This window comes from Entelurus aequoreus, linkage group LG08 (genome assembly GCF_033978785.1).
Source record: "Entelurus aequoreus isolate RoL-2023_Sb linkage group LG08, RoL_Eaeq_v1.1, whole genome shotgun sequence".
Classification (NCBI taxonomy): Eukaryota; Metazoa; Chordata; class Actinopteri; order Syngnathiformes; family Syngnathidae; genus Entelurus; species Entelurus aequoreus.
Genome location: NC_084738.1, coordinates 34,755,383 through 34,779,563, shown reverse-complemented (window position 1 = coordinate 34,779,563; position 24,181 = coordinate 34,755,383). Strand labels below are relative to the sequence as shown.

Sequence of the window (24,181 nt, the reverse complement as noted above, 5' to 3'; positions counted from 1 at the left end):
CAATATTACAAAGTGACTGAGAGACGTTCAAAACTAAAATAATGTAAGGAGGACTTTTACAAACAAGGTTAAGGCTGCTCGGGAAGGACCGGCGCATCGACTTCTTATACAAATAAAGGGAAGGCCATACATGGCTTTTGTTTCTAAATAAATGGGACTATAAGGGAACTGCACTTTTTTTGGGAATGTTGCCTAATGTTCACAATCATGAGAGACAATAAGACAAAAGGTTTTTTGTTTTTTTGCTTTCTAAAATCTAAACATTGGGTTGTTCTAGATGGCTGGCAATGCAGCTAAAAGGAACAATCCATTCTACCTCAAACTCACTTTAAAAATGCATTTAAAAACAACAATACTTCATTTTTGTTCAGTAACCTGTAAAATAACGAAGCTGTCGCTACATTGTTATTGTAAGAGCGAACACGAAGGAACACTTTTTCTAGCGTACTAACATATCGGCGTGCTACGTATTAGCCGTAAAAGCTAACTATGGCAAGAGATAAGCTAGCTTTTACATCAAGTTTGTAATAAACCAAGACAATGTGATAGGACACTATCTTGTACTGACTGAAAAACATGGACAATCATATTACAGTGACTGTAGAGTATTAGCCCACATTTCATGTTTTGTTTGTACACAGCTAGCTCGACAGCGTGTGTACTGTAGTGTACGGTGATGTGCCACATCATTTCGTGGCCACACACGGTAACTGGAACCTCGCGGTTCCAGGCTAAGTTGTACGGGATCTCGGAGCAGCAGGGGGCCCCAGAGACGGGGCATGCAGGCCCACCGGTGTGTGGACATGCCCTGGTGCCCAGTCAACCCCTGTCCCAGCTATGGGTAAATAACCCCAGCTATGGGCGAATAGTGAAAACCGCCTCAACGGTGGACCAGGCGGAAGATGGCGGCAGCGGAATGCACCACAACGGCTGGGAAGGCGGATGAAGGCTGCAGCAAAGACGGGTCCCCAGTCGTCTTGGTCTCCATGCCACTGGACCCTGGCCCGCTCAATGCCAAGGACTGTGTGGTGGCTGACCGTGCACCAGTCTCCCCACATTAAAAGATTCCACGCACAGGCGTCCTCCATATAGGGAATCCACCCTAACATCACGACCCTACGGAGGACAGTCATACTCGTTTCGAGTGACCGCCGACGACGACGGTGATGTGCTGTACGTATTATGAACAATAGTATAGTGATTTAGTCAATAGACAGTTGTTTGTTTGGTTAAGTCGGCGGGGACAGATGGGAATCGAAAACCGGTTCTTGTTCAGAGCCGGTTCCCAGTGTATCAATTCCTTGGAATCACTTGCCATTTCGTCTAATGATTCTCTTAACGGTTCTTCCGGGTGGGGAAAACGTGATTACGCAACGTGCGACGTCAGCAACGTAGCGGCACCAGGCAGAAAAAGCACAACGAAGTTTGCCGACATTTTACTAAAAAAGGACAGCAACAGCGCTACATTTAATAACTCCGAGGTTGCTATTTCGACAAGATGAGGACATACGAGCAATGTGTTGAAACATTTGAACATACAGCATGCAATGAATGTCGCGTTTTTGAACTGCACCGATCTCATCCCAGGCAGCAGCGGTCTTCTGATGTAAATACAACAGGTGCTAATACCGTCTATAATGTCAGCGCTATTACCTGTTAAATTGAAATAAATGCCTTCTCGTTCAGATGAGCATGAGGAGACATATTCTGAGTGGTTTGGAGGCGGGCAGTAATGGCTCAAGTTCACGTCTGCCGCAAGAGTACCACTCGGCCAGGAACGACGAATGTCATCGAGCAGTGACTAAGTTTGTGGTCAAAAGCTTGCAACAATTTGCCACATAGATGCTCCTTTGGTTGGTGAATGTTCAATTGTAGTCAGAGAAAATTTGCATGTTTTCCTTTAACCACAATTTCACTCAGTCATTATATTATACAGGTGGAACTAATAAAATTAGAATATGGTGTAAAAGTCCATTCATGTCAGCAAATAACTTCAAATGTGAAACGAATATGTGACATAGGTCAAGCCTCTAATGTAATTTTGATGATCATGGCTTTTACATAAAACACCACTATTTTTGAGATTTTCGATTCAAGGTTTTCACAAGCTGTCAGCAATAAACATCAACATTATATCAAAATAAGGCTATACATATCTCATGAGCCTATGTCATTATTTCACCTTATAAATCTAAACAAACATTTGCACGGTATATTATCTAGGTAGATGACAGAGATTCTTAAAAGTTTGAAAAATATTACGAAATGGTACATTCTTGTGTAATTTTCATGATTTATTTTGTTACATTTTACGGAATTGCTTTTTAAAATTTATTATCAGAAGTTGTTTTTTTTCTATGCTATGTGCCTCACTGTTGGCTTTGTAAGGTCATGTGAGGTCTAAACTCAACTAAATTGATGGTAATCCCTCTTTTTCTTATCTTTCTTCCAAATAAGAATCGATAAGAGAATCGTTAAAGAATCAAATTGTTTAGCAGAATCAAAAGTGGAATCTGAACCAGAAAAATCTTATCAATTCCCATCCCTACTGTCCGGGGACATTTCCAGTTGATTTGGGCAACCCTATAATTCGGCACAGCTTGGCTCATAAGTTCCATAAGATTTTCCGCGTGACCGAATCGCACCAACTTCACTCTCTCGGCTTCCATCTGTTCCAACGTCTCACCCTTTTCTTCGTGCTCGCTTATTTTAGCAGCAGTTCATCCTGTGTATATTCAGCTTCAAAAAGGTAAGGTTGTGAATCCTCATTTGTCCACAAAGAGTCATCTTTATTGTCTGTTACCAAGTCTGCCATGATTACAGCACAATCGCGTTTGTTTCCGGATGTAGGAACACAAGTTTGTTGCAGGAAGTCAGATGTGCGCCGCTACGGAAAAGAAAATAAACGTGCCAGGAAAGGAAGTCTCGCTATTGATTAAAATGGTCTGAATAGAGCTCAGTGGCCTTGTGGTTAGAATGTCCGCCCTGAGATCAGTAGGTCGTGAGTTCAAATCCCAGAAATCCCAAAAATGGGACCCATTACCTCCCTGATTGGCACTCAGAATCAAGGGTTGGAATTGGGATTTAAATCACCAAAATGATTCCCGAGCGTGGCCACCGCTGCTGCTCACTGCTCCCCTCACCTCCCAGGGGGTTAAACAAGGGGATGGGTCAAATGCAGAGGCTAATTTCACCACACCTAGTGTGTGTGACTATCAGTGGTACTTTAACTTTAAATATTGAACATATTACATTACATGAACGTGTCTGTTACTACATTAAATATATACTTGCAGTGTGTATATAAAACATTAATGGAGGGTTTTGAAGTTGATTTAGAGGGCTTTGAAGGCTACAACAGTGACTCACATTAGCTGCATCTTGTTTGTTTTAATCATCTTTAACCCCCCTAAAAAAAACATACGTGTTCCTGTCTCGCATAATGATTGTGAACAAAAAAAGTGAAGTTCCCCTTTACTAAGTGAAAAGTGAAAATGTATATTTTTTTGTTTTGGTACCCTCCTGATGGACAGACAACCTGTAATAACGTTGACTACAGCACAAAATGTTTTAAAGAATGCCAGTGCCTCACTAACAATGCACCACACGGCAAGTCACTGCAGCCAAGTATAAAATCAATTCTTCTAAATGAAATATAATCAGTACAATACAGTACATTTTATTGGGATTAAAAATACACGGCATTGATCACAATTCCATAATCAATTAGTGTGTCTTCCCCCACCCTAACAATAACTTTACTAATAGGTACGCTGAAAGTCAGTCTCTAAAAATAGCTCCCTACTTTTGGAATTTAATGCAGAATGCACACAAAGGGAATTGAAAAGTGCATCTCGTACATGACGTGCCTGGTCAACAATTTTGAGAAATGTTCCAAGCTATAAATTTAACGCACAAAAAGATGTCCTCTTGCTCCTGCTCTTCAAATTTGCAGGAGAAATGACCAAATGACAAAATAACAAACTCACATGCCAGCGAAGGACCTCTGCAGAAAGCACAGCCATGGTGAGGCAGGAGCAGCTTGACTGACTGAATTGCCTCACACACACATGCACACACACACACACACACACACACACACACACACACACACACACACACACACACACACACACACACACACACACACAAACACACACACACACACACGCACGCACACACTCACACACTTGTTAAAGCCTTCCAGCACTTTACTGTCCACACCCCGTTGTGCATGCACAGCCTCTCCTCACACACATCACACACACACACACACACAAAAATACAGCGTCCTCCATTCACATATCTGTTTCTTGTTACAAAGCCTTTAAATAAACATTGTGGCATTCACAAAACACACAGTGTCAAAATTGATTGATACAATTTGGACTGCTAGATAAAAAAATTGAATGATTTTGTAAAGTGTTCACTTCGTTGAATGGGGAAAAATGTAGGCAATAACAAAGCCCATTATCATTGAAAATGCTTGGGTTTGATCGAGATATCTTTCTTCCCTGGCAACACTCCAACATTAATAACTGGCCATGAATTACAGTCAGATGTGGCCTCTGGGGCTAAGGTCTCGCCTCATGTGTCCGATGGAGTCATCGGCAGGCGTGGGTGGTTATATCCTGTGATTCCCCTCGGTTGATCAAAGAGGAAAACAAAAGCTAAACATCTTCAAGTGATGCTTCAGAATCATGTAAGCCAAGCCTTGCAGACCTCCTGCAGAGCGGACAAGCGCCCACCATACTGTCCACACATGTTCACGACCAGCGCCGGAAACTAGTTGAGTTACTGTAATTGAGTAAGCTTTTCATGTATTTGTACATTTTAAAAGTCATAATGAAAAAAAAGTGCCTGTACTTTTACTAAGGTTTGTGTTGTTTTAATTTTTTGTTTTTTTGTCCTGTTCAGCCGCTCAGGCAAATCATAATGTCATAATTGCCCTTTTGTGGGCTCTGAACCGAGGATGTCGTCGTGGCTTGTGCAGCCCTTTGAGACACTTGTGATTTAGGGCTATATAAATAAACATTGATTGATTGATTGATTGATAATGTTGATGTAGATGCCAATAACACTAAATGGTCCCTAGTGTGTGAATGTGAGTGTGAATGTTGTCTCGTCTATCTGTGTTGGCCCTGCAATGAGATGGCGACTTGTCCAGGGTGTACACCGCCTTCCTCCCAGATGCAGCTGAGATAGGCTCCAGCACCCCCCACGACCCCAAAAAGGGACAAGCGGTAGAAAATGGATGGATGGATAGATAGATGCCAATATTTGCTGTACAGATTTGCTTTACAAAAGAGAAGTGTGGGATACTTCTCTTGTTGTCATATTTGTTCTTGATTTTATTAAATTAATTTATATTAATGTTTGTCGGAGCAGGAGGGATGGGAAGAGAAAAAAAGGAAGACAAGAGGGGGAAATTGCGGGGACAAGAGGGGGATAAGACAGAGATACAACAACAACAACAGAACAGCATCAGCAAATACGATATGTACATACAGTATATGATACGAAAAGTGAAAGCAAAGAAGCAGTTAGTGAAGTAAATGTTAATAACACAGAAATGACAATGAACATTATTGCACTACAAATGGAGCAATACAAATACCAATAGCAACAGCACTATAGATAATGAATATTAACAATAATTACCTCTCCTATCAACAATACAATTGTTTCAAATGCAACAATACATATATGTAATGATAACTTGAATTACAAAAGAAAGCAGATAAATGGATGGGAAGAAAGAGAAGTGAACTATATAAACCTTGTAGATTGTTATAGTAAAAATAGGTTAAGCTTTGTCAGTGTGCCATGTTTTACCCAGTTCCCCTTAGGGCAACGACGTTAATATATGTTTGATGAAACGTGATTATAAGCATGACTGTATGTATGCATATGTGCTTGTATATGTACAGCATATGTATGTATGTACCGTGTGTATGTACCTGTGTGTGCGCGTACATATGTATGAATTAATGTACGTATGTGTGTATATATGAACAATTGTGTGTATAAACAGTATGTGTGTTTGTATGTACAATATATTTGTCTCTCATTGTGTGTGGGAGCCAAAACTTCAAACTTCTCGAGCCAAAGTTTGTGTTTTAATATACAGGCAATCTTTGTGTTATGTCGATTTGTGTTATGTTGTGTTGCAACGTTTTGTGTTACGGCACAATGTCATAAATTAATACTACAGCAATAAGTGGCAAAAGAATAGGTACACTCCAAAATTAGTTAATAGTTAATCAATGAGTACTCTACTTGAATACATTTCCATCCCATCCATCCATTTTCTACCGCTACCGCTTGTCCCTTTCGGGGTCGCGGGGGGTGCTGGAGCCTATCTCAGCTGCATTCGGGCGGAAGGCGGGTTACACCCTGGACAAGTCGCCACCTCATCACAAGGCCAACACTGATAGACAGACAACATTCACACTCACATTCACACACTAGGGACCATTTAGTGTTGCCAATCAACCTATCCCCAGGTGCATGTCTTTGGAGGTGGGAGGAAGCCGGAGTACCCGGAGGGAACCTAAGCAGTCACGGGGAGAACATGCAAACTCCACACAGAAAGATCCACAGCCAGGGATTGAACTCAGGACCTTCATATTGTGAGGCACATGCACTAACCCCTGTTTCACCGTGGTGCCCTGAATACATTTCATTTTATTCAAATAGAACAGAACACTTAATTGCTGTCAAACATGACACAATTATAAATTAGCATAGTTTTAAAATGGATGTATTACATTTTCATAAAATCAGCATAAATGTTTTGTCTTTAAAATTTTACTTAAACACTATAAGTTATTTTTAAAATGTGGATTTATTCATAATCATTACTTACATTTAATACATTGGTAGTAGGTAAGGTTGAAATCTTGGTTCTTTTACAATTGATGAATATGCATCCCATTATTACATATTCATTACTGTGTTTTACATTATGTAAGCCAATACATGGACATTTTATATATAATCAAAATACATAAATATGTTTTGGAGTGAAACCGTGAGAATAAGTAGTCGTGCGTTGCTTAAAGAAAAACAGCATCACTTTTGTCCTTCTTAGTTAACCCTTCTCCCTTCATTTTGTCTTTCTCAGACTCTTCAGATGGCATTGTGTTAAAGAAAAGGAAAGTGAAACCAGACGACGTAAAGGACAGAACCTCTACATTTGCTCGAATTAGCCAAAAATATGTTGATTTACAGTATTTCATTTGACAATACTTGCATACAATATTTGACAGAGCCACCTTAAAAAGTAACAATAATCTTTGTTCTGTGAGTATATTTTCAATCAAAAACTTTTTTTAATTTTACTTGAGTAGAATGTTGGACCATGAGTAAGTAAAATCTTCTGTAACTGTGATTTTACTTGAATCCAATATTTTTGTACTCCATCCATCTATGTTGAGAGCACTGCTGGAATGTGTTGCTTTTCATGACAAAATGACAGTGTATGGCTGAATGGTTGTTTGACCGTTGAAACAGGTACTCCGGACTCGGTTACGGCCTCTGATCGTGACTGTCGGGGGTCAAAGTACTTATGCAAATGATGATATTACTGTCCGTTAATGTAGATAAATGAAATGAAACATGTCAAGTTTCATATCTGCATTATGACCTTTTAGCATACATAAAGATGGCAAGAAGTTGGACTGCATCGACATTGAATCGACATAAATGGTTAATGGTTTATAGTGTAACTTTTTTTCGAACATGCATACAGTTACAATATGATAAATCACTTTATTCCAGTATTCTTTTTAGTGAACATGTTAGGTTTTAATTAGCGCTATTAACTAACCACAAAAGGATGAGTTTAAAAAAAAATACAATTATCTCAACGTCTTCAAATCAGAAATGCTGAGCCTTGCATCCTTGGCCTGCTAGCCAATCAAAAGCTAATAACAAACACCACTTGCATTGTACTACTGTACTGTACAGTATCTGTAAAAAGTTTAAATGGTGACAAAGTAAAATGGCTGAATGAACTTTTTTCGGTAACAGCAGTACGAGGAGGCCTGTCAACGTAGTTCGAAACGGGTGGACGACAATGAGGATTCGACGAGCAGCCGAGGACAACTTAACCGTTGGGCAGTGCTTCTCAATGATTTTCTGTAACGCCCCACCAGGAAGAAGAAAACATTTCTAGACCCTCCACTCTCCGCCACAACTATACATTTTATAATTTGTCTATGAAAATGTTATAAGTACATCTCTGCATAACAACATTGTATCTGCATTAACATTAAAGAAACAAGAAGGAAATATAGAATTACTTTATAAGTCTGTAACAGAAAACGTTTAAAGTGCATCAATTTGCATGAAAGTAAAAAAAAAAAGTATCCTTATTTAAAACTATGAAAATGTTTTGACTGACTTGAACCATTTGATACTGAAAAGTAAAAGTCAACAATAATAACTGATCAGCAACGTTAACTCTGGAGCACAGTATATAAAACAAGTTAACCTACGAAACAAAACAATCAAACAAGTTGTGCTGATTTTTTTCTAAAATTAAAATGAGGAGGTCAGAATTTATGGCTACAATGCAAGAAGCAGGTTTTGCATGCACAGCTTTTTGAAGCGGGGTTTAATGCATGATCGTGCATGATCGTGCATGATACTGATAAATTCCCAGGGTCACGACTTTGCAACGCCCTTAGGTAAAAATATGCTAAAAGTTATATGACTTACAACACACATCATTTAATTTGATGCATTTAAATGTTTAAAACCTAAAAATCACTAGTTGAATTGCTATTGCCATTTTTGGAATTCAAATTGACAACAGTTAAATATACATTTCAAAATTGAAAAATACAATTTTTTAAGCATTTTTACAAATTTAGTGCAAATTTGACTGAAATTGTTTAACAGGTACATGGAGAAATTGTCCTGTATTTTTGTAAACTTGTATGTATGGTTTATCTATACCTGATATACAAAACTCGAGATTTTACTTTAAACTTTGAAGGGCTGAGCACGAAAGATATGAATAAAAGTCCTGATGCAATAATTATTTTGGTTTTTTTTACATTGCGGAGCATCGATCTCCAGGACTAAACTGTGTTGCACGTCATAGCGTTTCAAACAAACATGTCTGATTGCGATGGCTGGTGTTATTTGTTTTTTCATTGCATTCTTTTCTATACTATTTTACCACAGGACTGATGTTGACCGTTCTTTTATGGCAGAGGGCATGGGTTCCCTGTCAGGGTTGCAACAGGAAGGTCATCCGACGTAAAAAGTAAGCCAAAACCATTCACGCCATTAAGCGACCCCTGACAGGGAAAGTTGAAAGTGAAAAAAAACAACAACATACATTGAAACTTTTCCTAGCACCTTTAAGGTATGATTACAATCCAAGGGCAGGTCATAAAAGGGAAAAAACGTATTTTATAACACCATTAAAATATATATTAATTAGTTGTATTTCGCAGCAATTATGATAAACACAAACGAGATGATTTAAACTTAACAAACAATGAGGTAAAACGAGCTTCATGCTCTCAAACTGTGATGACCCTTCATAACCTTGGCTGAGTATACCTGTTTTACGACCGTGTAATAAAACCACGTTGGGCACAAGATTGTTGCAAGGAAATAACCATGAAAACATTAGGCCTTTGACCTCCATGACATTCTTTTAACCACTTTGAAATATAGCACACTAAACAGGGTGAAGCCGTTTCAACATGAAAAGTAGGCAGTCAACACGTGATGCACTCATTAACTAAAGCAAAACATTCTGTATTTGTCCACCAGTATGCATAAGCATCGTATTTACATAACATTACTAGAAAAAACACTATCAGACAAACCGTGATTCGCTGAGTGATTACATTTCGAATTTGAAAGCTATATTACTGTAAGATATAATTATATACCAAAGCTGTGCTTTGGTGAAAATGTTATTAAAAACTGAAAAAGCACTCGGCGAGAGCAGCCCAACAGTAACAAAAAAAGTCCTTAATCCAGGCAGTGACCTGGATCAGGCCCTAAATGTACAGTAATCTCTTGTTCCTTATCCCAGTTTTGGCATTTCTTGAAACATTTTGAGCTATCTACAGTGGAATGAAAGAAACAGAGTGAAGCCTCTTGTCAGTCATCCGCTGTCTTTGTACCTGTGGGGGGAGGCGAGCGAGCTAGCATACAAACACACAGAAATTGAAGCTCGTAACACAAAGGTAAAGTAACACGGAACACAACAGTGAATGAATAATAGAGTAAGTAAATAAATGAATATACAAAGAGTAAGCAATTAATTATTAGATACATTAAGTTAAGGTAGTAATGATCTGGATCAGGCCCAAAATGTAATCACTTATTCCATATCTAATTTCTGACATTTCTTGAAAGACAGATGAAAACTTTTGTCGCGATCTATAGTAGAATAAAAGGTACGGAGTGAGACCTATTGACAGTCATCCACTATCTTTGTCTCTGTCACTGGAAGTAGGACATATCGCATACAAACACACAGAAGTTGAAGTTCTCTAAAGAGGTATGAAAGAAACAGATTGAAAACTTGTCTGTCTCCACTGCTTTTGTCTCTGCAGGGCCGCTAACGTACACACATAAGCGTAAATTTAAGGTAATCAGTACAAATGATCAGGATTAGGCCCGGAATGCGATTGTTCGGTATCCCATTTCGGACATTTCCTGAAAGTTTAATGAAAATCCGCCCATATTATGTATTTATTTATTTGAATTTATAATCATTTTGCTAACTACAGCCCTACAACAGTACAGAGTAGTAATAGTAAAATGCTATAATTTCTATTTCTTGGAAAATGACCACTAAAATATTTGACTGAAAAAGACAGAATTTGAATTTGCATAATTTTTAGTTGAATATAGTCATAACTGTGGTGATTTTTCCAAATATATTCACCCACACTGACTTGTCAATCACCAGTTCAGCCTATGCTGCAATTATTTTTCCTTTATTTCTGTTGGAAAGTTACAGTGCTGATCTTCTGTTCCACTGTTAATGCCATAGTGGCTCAGTTTAAGATACGGCTCATCTCACTTTGGAGATGATGAAATTCTAACACATTACTCTTTTGAATCCTGTCCATTGCTTGAACAAACAATCTGCTGAAATGATCAGTTGTAAGCGATCCCAAAGAACATCCTTAAGACTATGAAATTGTTGCAGCAGAATGTGGTAGAAAAAAAGTTATTCGTATGTATCCATATCTGTTTGAAGTTTAGTTCATCCATCCATCCATTTTCTACCGCTTATTCCCTTCGGGGTTGCGGGGGGTGCTGGAGCCTATCTCAGCTACAATCGGGCGGAAGGCGGGGTACACCCTGGACAAGTCGTCACCTATTGAATGGCAATGGGGGGGATGGGTGAGGACATGAATAGTGATACTGCTGCGTCTCCCACCCACTTTCCCTACATAAAGAGACAAACATCGCCCATAAAACAGAGGATTGATGTTCCATTATTTCGGATGATTTTTTAAATAATGTAGAATCCAACATTTGCGTGTTAAGCTAATGGCGCTTTCAAAGTGTATGCAAAAGGCGCAATTTTAATCAGGTTCCTAAAAAGGAACTCATTGCGAAGCCTGTGCCTTTGATCAGAACATTGTCTACTATGACACAGCAGGTGAGTTCAACATGATGACAAAACAAAAAACAATTAAGGCATTTTTTTCTCAAAAACTAAACAGTATAAAGTAAGCAGGCGATTATCAATCAATCAATCAATATCCTTTATTTAACCGGGTAAAAAAACAACTAATTGAGATTAAAATCTCTCTTCCCAGAGTTACCTGGCCAAGAGGTCGAACTGTGGTACCATGCCATTGACATCATATATATAGACATTGGGTGCTGGAGCGCAGGAAATTTGGCCGCCATTTTTAACTCGTTATCTACTCCTTTTTGAGCAGCAGAAGGAACAAGAAAGAACACAAAGCCAGAGCATTGTGCTGTGTATTCTTGCAAAAACCGACGGACCGTGGCAAACAGGTCACAGCGATTACTTGTCACAAGTAAGAGTGAACATGACTATTGGGTATATTTTGTGAATCGAAGATTATTGTACTGTATTTATGCCCACCAGCAATATTGTAGCCAGCTAGCTAAAAGCTTAGCTACTTTATGTTTGGCCCCAGTGTTCCGGATATGAACTGATACTTTAGTCATATTCCACAACACCGGCTTAGATCACAACTGACGACAATGCTATTGCTGTGTTGCATATGACATCACGTATGTTTTTTTTCTTCTCAGCTTAATTCACACGATGGTCAAGCAGCTTGAGCGTAGCATTAAAACAAGTGAGAGTGAGTGTAGAGATTGAGCAGAAAATGCAGTTTTGCTGTTCTGTTTTTGGGTGTTCCAATCGTTCAAATAGAGGGATAGGATAGAGCTTTCCATAGAGTCCCGAAAAAATGGCTCCTAAAGTTAATAAAGTCAGGGAAAAAATGAAAGTACGTAGAAAGAAATGGCTCTTAAAAATATCACTGTTATCATCTTGTGGAAAACAATAAGACCATGCTTTTTATGGTTGCTGTTTGTTTTTAAAGCTTTGCATGGACTGGCACCTCATTATATCTTGGACCTCATCCAAACTTACAATCCTGCGCGCGCTCAGAGGTCCGAGAGCCAGCTCCAGCTCGTGGTGCCCAAGACGAGACTTAAAACCAGGGGAGACAGGGCCTTCTCTGTGGTCGGCCCTAAGCTCTGGAACACTCTGCCCCTCCATGTTTGAACTGCTCCCACAGTGGAGTGTTTTAGGTCTCGTTTTAAGACCCACTTTTATTCTCTGGCTTTTAACACTACATGAGTTGTGTGGTCCTCTGTTGTCCTCTGTGTTTTTAAAAATTTTGATTTCTATTTACTGTTTTAATTGGTTTTACCCTTTAAAATCGTTTTTAATCATATATGTATATATACTTTTTTTTAAAAAATTGTTTTTAATATTGTTGTGCAGCACTTTGGAAACATTTTGTTGTTTAAATGTGCTATATAAATAAAGTGGATTGGATTGGATTGGATTGTAAAATTATTGTTTGAACATTTGATTTGTTTGAGAAACTTTCTGTGATGCAATCGAGTGTATTCTCTACTATATCAGTCGTGTTTGAGAGCAGAACTAAACGTAAGGCAGGAGAAGATATGGCATTAGTTTGTGTACTTTTGTGGTTGCTATGCCTAAATATAACTACAAAGACCTGGTTGTGCAAATAAACTAAAGTAATGTTAAGTCCTAATAATAAATATTGTGATTGTTGGTCCAATCCACTGTATTTTCCTTCTCTGTTGTCATAACATAAACTAAAAGTTTTGTTGTTCTTGTACAGGAAAGCCAAGTGCTTTATTCGACATGGATTACCATATTATGGTGTGTGGTAATATGTGTGAGCATCAAAAAAATATCCTTAATAGAATGAATAAACTAGATAAATAAATCTCTCATAGGCTCAACAGCATACAATATACTGAATTTTGATATCACTAGCAAACATTGCTGAACAACAGAGACATATATACAGCTAAATAATGAGACACAATTGGAACTTTACACCGTAAAAACAACTGCAGACATGAATTGTAGATGAGACTAATATTTGTAGCAGGAAATCAACTGCAAACGAACGTATCCTTTTTTTAATTAGTGTCACGATCACAGCAGCACTGCACTCGTCATGTCAATCATATATGTTACTTGGCGATGCATGAATAATTCCAACATTGTCTTTCAGGTGTGCAATGTATTGCAGGTCGTAGATGCTTCTAAATGTTATGTATTACACAACATCAATGTTATGGATGGTAAGTATGTTTGTATAATGATGTCCTTTAAAAGATTTTCAACATAAAGTTATGTACTTGTTGGATTGATCTTATATTCAGTGTATGTTTTTGCGGGAGTTCTCTAATTTCTGCAATTACATTGTTCCGTTATCCTAAAAGTACACTGTTTAAGTTAAGCTACAAACTGATCCCATTCCTAAAAACATGGATGCAAACTAATTATCTATCTGCCCTGGTAGCTGTTTACAATTTTCATTCTCTGTAAATTTGCATTCCTGCGATGGGCACTCAACAAGCGTTGATTACACATTATCGATTAATGTGATAGTTGAAATGTATCGAGCTGCTTTGAAGAATCAACATTATAAGGTGCTGTCTTGGAGGTTCTTGTGTCGCTGTGATCAAAGTAATACAACTTTTTTATTGTGCAGGTAATTGTCCGTGATCGGATTTGTCATTAATATGGACACGCTGATGCTAATGATTTCGTAACTGCTCCAAGTTCATCGGTATGTGCTCACCTACAGGTTCATCTAGGATCCCTTGGAGCTCCTATTTAATTCTGAGCGTCAGGAAGTGTTCATTCTGAAAAATTTAAAAAACATTTGATCTCTTTATATGCTGTGTGGCATCCCAAGATAACACGGTGCCCCTCTCTGCAGTAGAGATGTCCCCTGCTGAAACTGCAGAAGAACACCCATTTCCGTGTGCCAACATTTGGTCTTTGTGTTTGACCACAGTTATCTTCCCACTCGGTTTGCTGGTCTGTTGGAAAATGCTCTTGTCTAAATAGCAGGATTTGTATTCTGGCCGATACTACGTGGAAATCAGTTAAGTATTTTAGTAAATTAGATGTGCTAACACTTCAATCCTGTCACTAGGTGGAAATGTTGACCAGTTCGGGATGGCGGTCCCACGGCACCTCAGCGCCAATAGGCAGTAGCGATCGATGCGGCGTCCATATATATTAGGTCTATGATCTTTGCTACCAAGGACGTGTGCGGCTGTGTCCGTAAGCATGCGATTGCAGTTGTTCTGACGATAGTTTTCCTGATGAACTCAACCAAAAGAGTGAGTCTAAATAAAGTTCTAAACATACTAGTGAGGAAGTGCAGCACAGCATAGGGACAGCATCAAAGTTGTAGCAATCATGGCGCTCTGAAGTCATGTGAGTGCATTTTGACCGATCATTGAGGAGATGCCTGAAACCGGGTTGGCCAAAATCTCTCTGTACACTCTGTCACAAATGGTACGTTGGCTCCATCTAGTGTTCTGCAAAGAATCACTAAATTAAAGTACAGTGTTTTAGTTTTCTATATTTGAACACAGTGTTACTGTTCAAACTGTGTGTATTGTTACAGTGGCCAAAAATATTGAATATACTTGCTGAAAAAAAAAACATTATTTTTTTAAATACTTGTGCCTACGACGCTACCGTGTTTTAAAGTTGGTCATTATGCCGGTACTTGGAGAACCAGGTATTTTATGAGGCGGTACTTGGTGGAGAAAAGTTTGAGAACCACTGAAGTAGGCTAGTCTACGCCACAAAGTATTGCAGCCCACAGTTAAGTCTGGCATTCAAATACTACGCTAATGGTGAGTTAAGGTGTGCATCTAGTGCCGCATCCGGCCCTTTGCGCATCCCTGTCCGGCCCGCGTGAGGCCAATCATAAATTACAAAATAAATTTAAAAAAGTATCTATGTCGAGTGTGCAATACAACGGTGCTGCTTTTGTTTTGAAAAGCGTTATTTGTATTACTTCCGTGTGGACGTATGCGCGTGTGCGATTGTGAGTGAATTGAACGGCGCAATTACAAATTACAAAATAAAGTTTAAAAAACATCTATGTCGTGCGCGCAATACAACTGTGCTGCTTTTATTTTGAAATGTGTTATTTATGCCGTATGTCCGGGGGGAACCTGTGAGTGAAGGTGCATAGAGACAAGTGATGAGACGCTAAAAAAAAGAAAAGTTGATGAGGAATGGCGTGTTTCCAACAAGAGATGGACTGCCAAGTATTTCTTTACATAAATTAATGGTAAAGCCGTGTGCTTAATGTGTGGTACACAGGTTGCTGTGTTTAAATATCATTTTAATCGCCACTACACGAAGAAACACGAGGGAAAATACCGGAATGTGTCTGATGAAGCGCGCGCAAGGGAGGCTGATGCGTTGATGGTAAAACTGCAAACCCAACAAGGACTTTGTGCCATATTTCACACCCCCAGAGATGCAGCCGTCAGGACAAGTTTCGTCATTTCTCACAAAAGCGCCAGAAAAAGTAAGGCGTTTTCTGACGGAGAGTTTATTAAGGAGTGCTTATTGGACTTTGTTGCGCTGATAATGCCCGGAGACATGGACTGTTTTTCGCTAACTTTGGATGAGAGCTCTGATGCAGTCAATTAAAGAGACAACCACAGGTAATGACTTGTTCACAGAGGTAAATGGGTGTTGGGACAAGCTGGCAGGTGTGACAATCCAATCCACTTTATTTATATAGCACATTTAAACAACAAAATGTTTCCAAAGTGCTGCACAACAATATTACAAACAATATTCAAATATTATCCTTAGCTCCACCAATGACTGAATAAAAAGAAAAAACAATTACATATAAAACCAATATAAAAAACAATATAAAATAAATATGATTAAAAACTATTTTTAACAACAGATGGTTGTCCAAATCTGATGGGGAAAAATGTTGAATAATGCAGGATAAAGTGACCATCAAAAGCAATCTGCTTTTGTATAAAGTTAAGTTAGGTTAAATTAAATTATTATTATTATTATTAATTATTATTATTATTATCATCATTATTATTTATCTTACGGTATATCAAAAATAACATTGAGCAAAATTTAATTGAAATATTGTCGTGTGGCCCTCCAGCAGTGCTCGGGTTGCTTATGCGGCCCCCGGTGAAAATTAATTGCCCACCCCTGATCTAGTGTGTGTGTGACAATCATTGGTACTTTAACTTTAACTTTAACTTTAACTTTAACAGAATGACGGAATTTTAAAAGAGAAACTGATTGCTGCGTGCCATGTTCAGGAGGGATGCTGGAAATAATTTGATTCCCATTCTAATCATGATTCTATTTCATTTAGATTCTGAATCCATTCAACATTTTTGAGAGTTTATTTTTTTAAACTATCTCCAATCTTACTAGCTGCGCGAAAACTTCATTCGTCATCAGCCAAGAGGAACTTTTGTAACCTGTTTTGAAAAGGGTGTGTTATAATTTATACACCAAATATTGTATGTATACTTCATGTGTTTATAATAATGCAAATAATGTGAATCAAATTAAACAATGAGTTGTCTCTTTTGGACAAACAAGAAATTGCACAGAATTATTTTCAGGGTAATGAAAAGAGGAGATATGATTTTGGGTCCTTAATTGTGTCTTCTATCTTCTATTTGTTTGGCTGCACTATTGCTGTACTTACTACCTAATATGTCTGTATTATTACTACTACTTATTACTTGTGTATTATTATCATTGCTGTTACTTAAAGTGTAGTGTAAACTTCATGTACAGTATCCATGTTTTATCTAAGTAAAAACGGTACGTTGTTTACACTACAGTTATTATGTACATCTTTAAATAAAACATTTTGATTGAGGCACAGAGTGTAAAAATAACTCACTGAGTTGAAATCACCTGCTGAGTTGAAATCACCTGCTGACAGCTTGGTCTCCCCAATGTTCAATAATGCCATTTGCACCCAGTAGTTTGTGTACACCAGGAAAAATTATCAAAGTTAAAGCATGATAAGATGCTCTGAATTCAAATAATTAAAAAAGAAGTCAACTTTGACAAGATATGACCAAAAAGAAGAAGATTCCTGTCCTAATTTACAATTTGCTCTGTCATAGGGAAGCGGTAGATTCTTATCCCTTTGTTTGTTTTCAAGCCATCTCCTGACAAGCATGGATCTGATAAATATCTTCACCAATCACAGAGAAGAACCCAGCAGCGCTGCTAAAACACAGGAATGCATCGCTTCACTGTTCTGTCCTCTACCACGATGAGCTACCTGCATGCTGTTTCTGACTTTGATACCAAATTGTAAACATGCAGTTTATCATACCAGCCACATAAACAGTCGGTTCTTGCAGTTTAGTGGCAGAACTGCATGGAAACCACATATACTATAGCTATAAATAATACAAGACAATTGTGAAAACCTCTATGATCCTGATAAACCACATTGAGTGATTTGGCAGCCAGCTGCCGGCTGAAGAATATATTATCAGGGTACCCGTATTGGAGACAACGTGAGTAATTACGCAACCCGTCTCATCATTTCCCAAATAAGAGGCTACAGATAGTGAGCACATGTCAGGCCAGGTGCCTTGAAGACTAAAAAGCAAATACGGAGACCGGTAATAATAATAAATATCATTAACATACAACCGCTTTTGTGATTTACTATGTTCAGACACAATAAAAAGCTACTTTAAAGTGTCGGGGTGCACAAAAAATTCAATTCACACTCTTATTCACTCCGATTCTAAATCAGCCTACAATTTTTAAAAATCGATTTGAAAAAACCCCCAAGAAACGTACTTTTAAAATGTACACCTTTTTGTTTTTATAACTAGACCATTTTTGGGTTTTTTTTATAATTGTGTTGAATCAAGTATCGATTCTGAATCGAATCGTCTCCCTAGGATTTGGAGTCGGATAGAATAGTCAGGTGCCCAAAGATTCACACTGCTAATAGACTGCTAAAGCAAGTAATGCAAATAATAAATGTGGTTGAAAAACAGACATCACTAAGAAGACTCGGCAAGATGCATATTTGATCACAGCATTTTTTTACCTGAATTTACTTCAAGCACAAGTCTAGTGCTGAAAGATACAACCATCCCATCAGTTGGCAGCCCAGTGAGAGTGGTTGGGATGGACATTGTAATTGACTGTCATGTTATGTTTGTACTTTATCGGTGAAACATTCAGGAGTAGTGCTACATGACAATTCATGATTATAGCTAGATCATTTGTACCAAAGAAGACAGTGTCCCAAAGTCTGCCATAGTCAGTGGTAGCAAAAACAGAATGCTTTGCTGTTGACGGAAGTAGCAATCGTTGCTGTGCACTCTGTGAAATCAGTGTGAGTTGAAAAGAAGTTCCGGTAATGGTAAATGGTAAATGGGTCGTACTTGTATAGTGCTTTTCTACCTTTTTAAGGAACTCAAAGCGCTTTGACACTATTTTCCACATTCACCCATCCACGCACACACGTTCACACATTCACACACTGATGGCGGGAGCTGCCATGTACGGCACTAACCAGGCCCATCAGGAGCAAGGGTGAAGTGTCTTGCTCAAGGACACAACGGACGTGACTGGGATGGTAGAAGGTGGGGATTGAACCAGTAACCCTCAGATTGCTGGCACGGCCACTCTCCCAACTTCGCCACGCCGTCCCCCCGGTAATGCTTCAAATGACCAAAATACTGTAAATATGACATGTTATCATACAAACGTTCAGCATGTATATGAAGCTTTGGAGAAACCTAACTATTGTGTGTACATGTGCGTTACGTGGGAATTGGTTTACATGCTTAAACCGTAAGAGAGTGGCATATAATACTTACAACACTTTTGAATGTTAGTGCTCTCTAGGCCAGTGTTTTTCAACCTTTTTTGAGCCAAGGCACATTTTTTTTAATTGAAAAAACAAGGAGGCACACCACCAGCAGAAACGTTAAAAAATGAAACTCCACCAGGTTGTCTTTTTTTTTTTTAGTTTGTTGTTGTTTTCCTGTGTGTAGTGCTTTAGTTCCTGTCTTGCGCTGTTATTTTGGTGGCTTTTCCTGTTTTGTTGGTGTTTTCCTGTAGCAGCTTCACACCTTCCTTTGAGTGCTATTGCCTGACCTGCTTTGTATTGGCAAACAAGGCTATTTCCGTTGTGTGGACGCTATCCTTCTTTGTGGGTACATTGTTGATTGTCATGTCATGTACAGACACACACTGTAAGTCTTTGCTGTTGTCCAGCATTCTATTTGTGTTTACTTGGTAGCCAGTTCAGTTTTACTTTTGTTTTGCATAGCCATCCCTATGCTTCAGTCCCTTTTCCTAGCGGGACTTGCATTTTGTTAATTTTTGGTTTAAGCATAACATACCTTTTTACCTGCACGCTGTCTCCTGCTGTGCTCTGCATATTGGGATCGCGACAAACCATCCTCGACGCGTTTCGACTTCTACAAAGCAATGAACTACATGAACCACCTACTGACATGGAGTATTACATGGTTACCCTGCCGAGCTCTATACAGCACAGACACTAAACAACGGCACATTATTTGCATATTATAATTGTTGATTTGCAAATCATATTTTTTGGACCTATTAGGTAAAGTTGCATAATTTCCCACGGCACACCAGACAATAACTCACGGCACACTAGTGTACCGCGGCACAGTGGTTGAAAAACACTCCTCTCGGCAGCCGCTTGTTGCAAACAGCCCCATTAGTTGACGTCATATGTGGAAATACAATGTTTACTTCATGTCATACCTGCAGTTCTCGGCTCTTCTTCTGCAGTCCATTACTGAGTTCTTCTTCAGCTTCGAGATTGGATAGGATGCTGCTTATCTCTTCATCCTTCCTATATTGAGAACACATATTAAGAATATAAAGGAGCCTAATGTCCTGTTCATTTCAGAGACTTCTAAAATGATTTTGGATCCCAGTGAGGCACAATAGTCGAGTGTATTTTAATAAATTACTCCAAAATATCTTAAAGGAATTTTGCTTATCATTCACAATCCCTATGTAAGACAAGGACACATGTATTTTTTTTTTTAATGCATCTTAGTCGTAAAATGCAGCCAGTACGAGGTGGCTGTGAATGAAAGTACACTATTCCACCCATAAAGCCCTCTGAAAAAACATCCAAACACCGCCAACATTACTCCAGTTACATCTCGGGACCTGAAAACTATGCAAGTATTAGCAATATTTGTTATTATAAGCGTTTATGCAGGCAAAAAATTTTAGCCGTGCTGTGTCACAGAGAGCTAACTAGCTTATGCTGCTATATTGATACAATGAGCCGGCGAGCTGATGCATCACCTCTAAGATGGTAAAAGTTAATTAGAAATGTTACACCTTAATAGTAGAAGGTTGTTGACATAAACAAAGAATTTTGTGAACTTTGACATCTAACTTATACCCGGAGATAGCGAGAAAGACGTGAAAAGACCCTCATTTGCAGGCAACTTTTTTTTTTAATCCTTAGTGAAGATTAAGATAAATTCTTCATCTAAAAATGAAATTATAAACATCCCATCAGTCAGCATTCCTTGGAGAGCAGACATAGTAGAGTAAGTGATTGTTTTATTATTTTCGATATTTTCATATCTTGTTCAGCACTTAGCAATACTGCTTCATGATGCTTAGTGTTTGTTTTTGAAGGAAAAAGCGAACGTGATGCGTCTGTGAAATTAACACGCCGCCGTATTCTTTAAAATGACCAAAAATATGTCAATATTACATGTTATTATCGGCAGCCTAGAGGGTCGAGGTTTTGATCCAGCCTCTTAAAGGCCTACTGAAATGAAATGTTCTTATTTAAACGGGGATAGCAGGTCCATTCTATGTGTCATACTTGATCATTTCGCGATATTGCCATATTTTTGCTGAAAGGATTTAGTAGAGAACTTTGACGATAAAGTTTGCAACTTTTGGTCGCTGATAAAAAAGCCTTGCCTGTACCGGAAGTAGCGTGACGTCACAGGTTGTGGAGCACCTCACATCTGCACATTGTTTACAATCATTTCCACAAGCAGCGAGAGCGATTCGGACTGAGAAAGCGACAATTACCCCATTCATTTGAGCAAGGATGAAAGATTTGTGAATGAGGAAAGTGAGAGTTAAGGATTAGAGTGCAGTGCAGGACGCCAGGATGTATCTTTTTTCGCTCTGACCGTAACTTAGGTACAAGCTGGCTCATTGGATTCCACACTTTCTCCTTTTTCTATTGTGGATCACAGATTTGTATTTTAAACCACCTCGGATACTATATCCTCTTGAAAATGAGAGTAGAGAACGCGAAATGGACATTCACAGTGACTTTTATCTCCACGACAATACATCAGCGAAACACTTTAGCTTCGGAGCTAACGTGATAGCATTGTGCTTAACTGCGGATAGAAACAGAAGAAACATGCCCCTGACTGGAAGGATAGACTGAAGATCAACAATACTACTATTACTTGTACTATCAGGAGACACTGAACTAAACCCTGGACCAGTAACCACACGGTTAATGCTGTCCCGCCTGGCGAAGCCTAGCAATGCTGTTGCTAACGACGCCATTGAAGCTAACTTAGCTATGGGACCTCGACAGAGCTATGCTAAAAACATTAGCTCTCCACCTACGCCCGCCCTCATCTGCTCATCACCACCCGTGCTCACCTGCGTTCCAGCGATCAACGGCGCGACGGAGGACTTCACCACGATCATCGGTGCGGTCGGCGGCCCGGAGACGGAGGAAGTCAACCCAGACACCGGTGAGGACAGCGGCGCGGCGGCGGACGGCGTTGTGTTGCTGTAGCCAGCCGCTAATACACCGATCCCACCTACAGCTTTCTTCTTTGCTGTCTTCATTGTTCATTAAACAAATTGCAAAAGATTCACCAACACAGATGTCCAGAATACTGTGGAATTTTGCGATGAAAACAGACGAATTAAGCTGGCCACCGTGCTGTTCCAAAATGTCTGCTACAAGTAGTGGGTTTCAGTAGGCCTTTTAACCCCACACACTTTTTAGAATCTGGCATCAACTGTGCTTTAGTCACAAAACAGCTGTCTGTGAAATGGCGAGAACATAGGAGCAATGACCGCAATGCAGGTCTTAAGAGCCCCTGAAAACAAACCTGCTGCCTTACATAAACAATTTTACACTTCATTAAAAAACAACAACTTTCTGGATACCATTTTCAAATAAGAGCGATTGAGAAATGTAGAATATTTTGTGTAGATCTCAGAAGATGCAGTGTAACAGGGTCAATTATGTCTTGTAAATATATTGTATTTTATAATGTTTTATTATTGTTATAATTACACAAAGTGTGTAAGTTACATGAAAATACCTGAAGATTGTTTGATGTTTTGTCAATATGTGGAACCCTTCTCCCACCGTGTCTCCCCTATTGCATTAATTGTTGTGACACCTGCCTCTTAAAATGTGTTGGACACGCCTATCTACTTCCCTTTTCGTCCATGCTCTCGACGTGTGAGGTAGGTGTCCCCGTGATGACGGAAATGTGTAATTATTGTTTCAATTAGAACTTTTATTTTATTATTCTTTCTTGTTCTGTGTCAGTGTATTTGGTGTAGGGTCACGACAATTGGCCACATTATTGACTATGTGAATTTCCTGTTAATCGTCAGATGCATTGCCGCAAGTAAAGTGCAGCTGAGCAGCAACCCTGGTGTCAGTCGTGTCTTTAAAAAAAAAAAAAGGGAAAAAGTGTTTTTAACACGATGAGAATGATTATATACTGTTTATTTGCATACAGTCAATAAACATGAATTAGTTTAATTAAATTCAAAGAGTGCAGATAAAATATGTTCAGGTCTCATAATCAAAATTTAAAATAATGTTTTCAGTCTGGATTTGAACATTGCCTAAGTTGAGACCTGTCTCACATTTTCTGGAAGACTCATCCAAATTTTAGGAGGATTAAACTATATATATATATATATATATATATATATATATATATATATATATATATATATATATATATATATATATATATATATATATATATATATATATATATATATATATATATATAAATAAATATATATACATATATATATATATATATATATATATATATATACATATATATATATATACATGTATATATATATACATATATATATATATATATATATATATATATATATATATACATATATACATATATATATATACATGTATATATATATATACATATATATATATATATATATATATGTATATATATATATACATATATATATATATATATATATATATATATATATATATATATATATATATATATATATATATATATATATATATATATATATATATATATATATATATATATATATATATATATAAATACACACAAACAGTGTGTAAAACATGTTTTCAATTATACTACATATTTCAACCTTTAAAAACTACTATACGTTAAACTATATATATTAGGGGACATATTGTCGTTTGCCTGGTGGAGAAGTTGATTTTGCTAACATCAGTTTGTAACACAGGAACATTACATCTTTAATGCAGCAAAAGCAATTCACCAAAACTGACTAAATCAAACTAATCAAACATTCTGCTATGTTATC

The 24,181-nt window shown here is 38.1% G+C and overlaps 1 protein-coding gene across 6 annotated transcripts in view; it reads right to left on the bottom strand.

Annotated features, from left to right (window-relative positions):
* LOC133655822 (myosin-16) overlaps positions 1-24,181 on the bottom strand; it is a 143,731-nt gene that overhangs the window by 52,561 nt on the left and 66,989 nt on the right. For 5 of the 6 annotated variants that reach the window (XM_062056364.1, XM_062056367.1, XM_062056366.1 and 2 more), the window contains one exon: positions 20,342-20,432. In XM_062056364.1, coding sequence (XP_061912348.1) covers positions 20,342-20,432 — 91 coding nt within the window. Of the gene's footprint in view, positions 1-3,989; positions 4,091-20,341; positions 20,433-24,181 lie in introns of those variants that run through there. The other variant, XM_062056369.1, reaches the window with a different exon arrangement.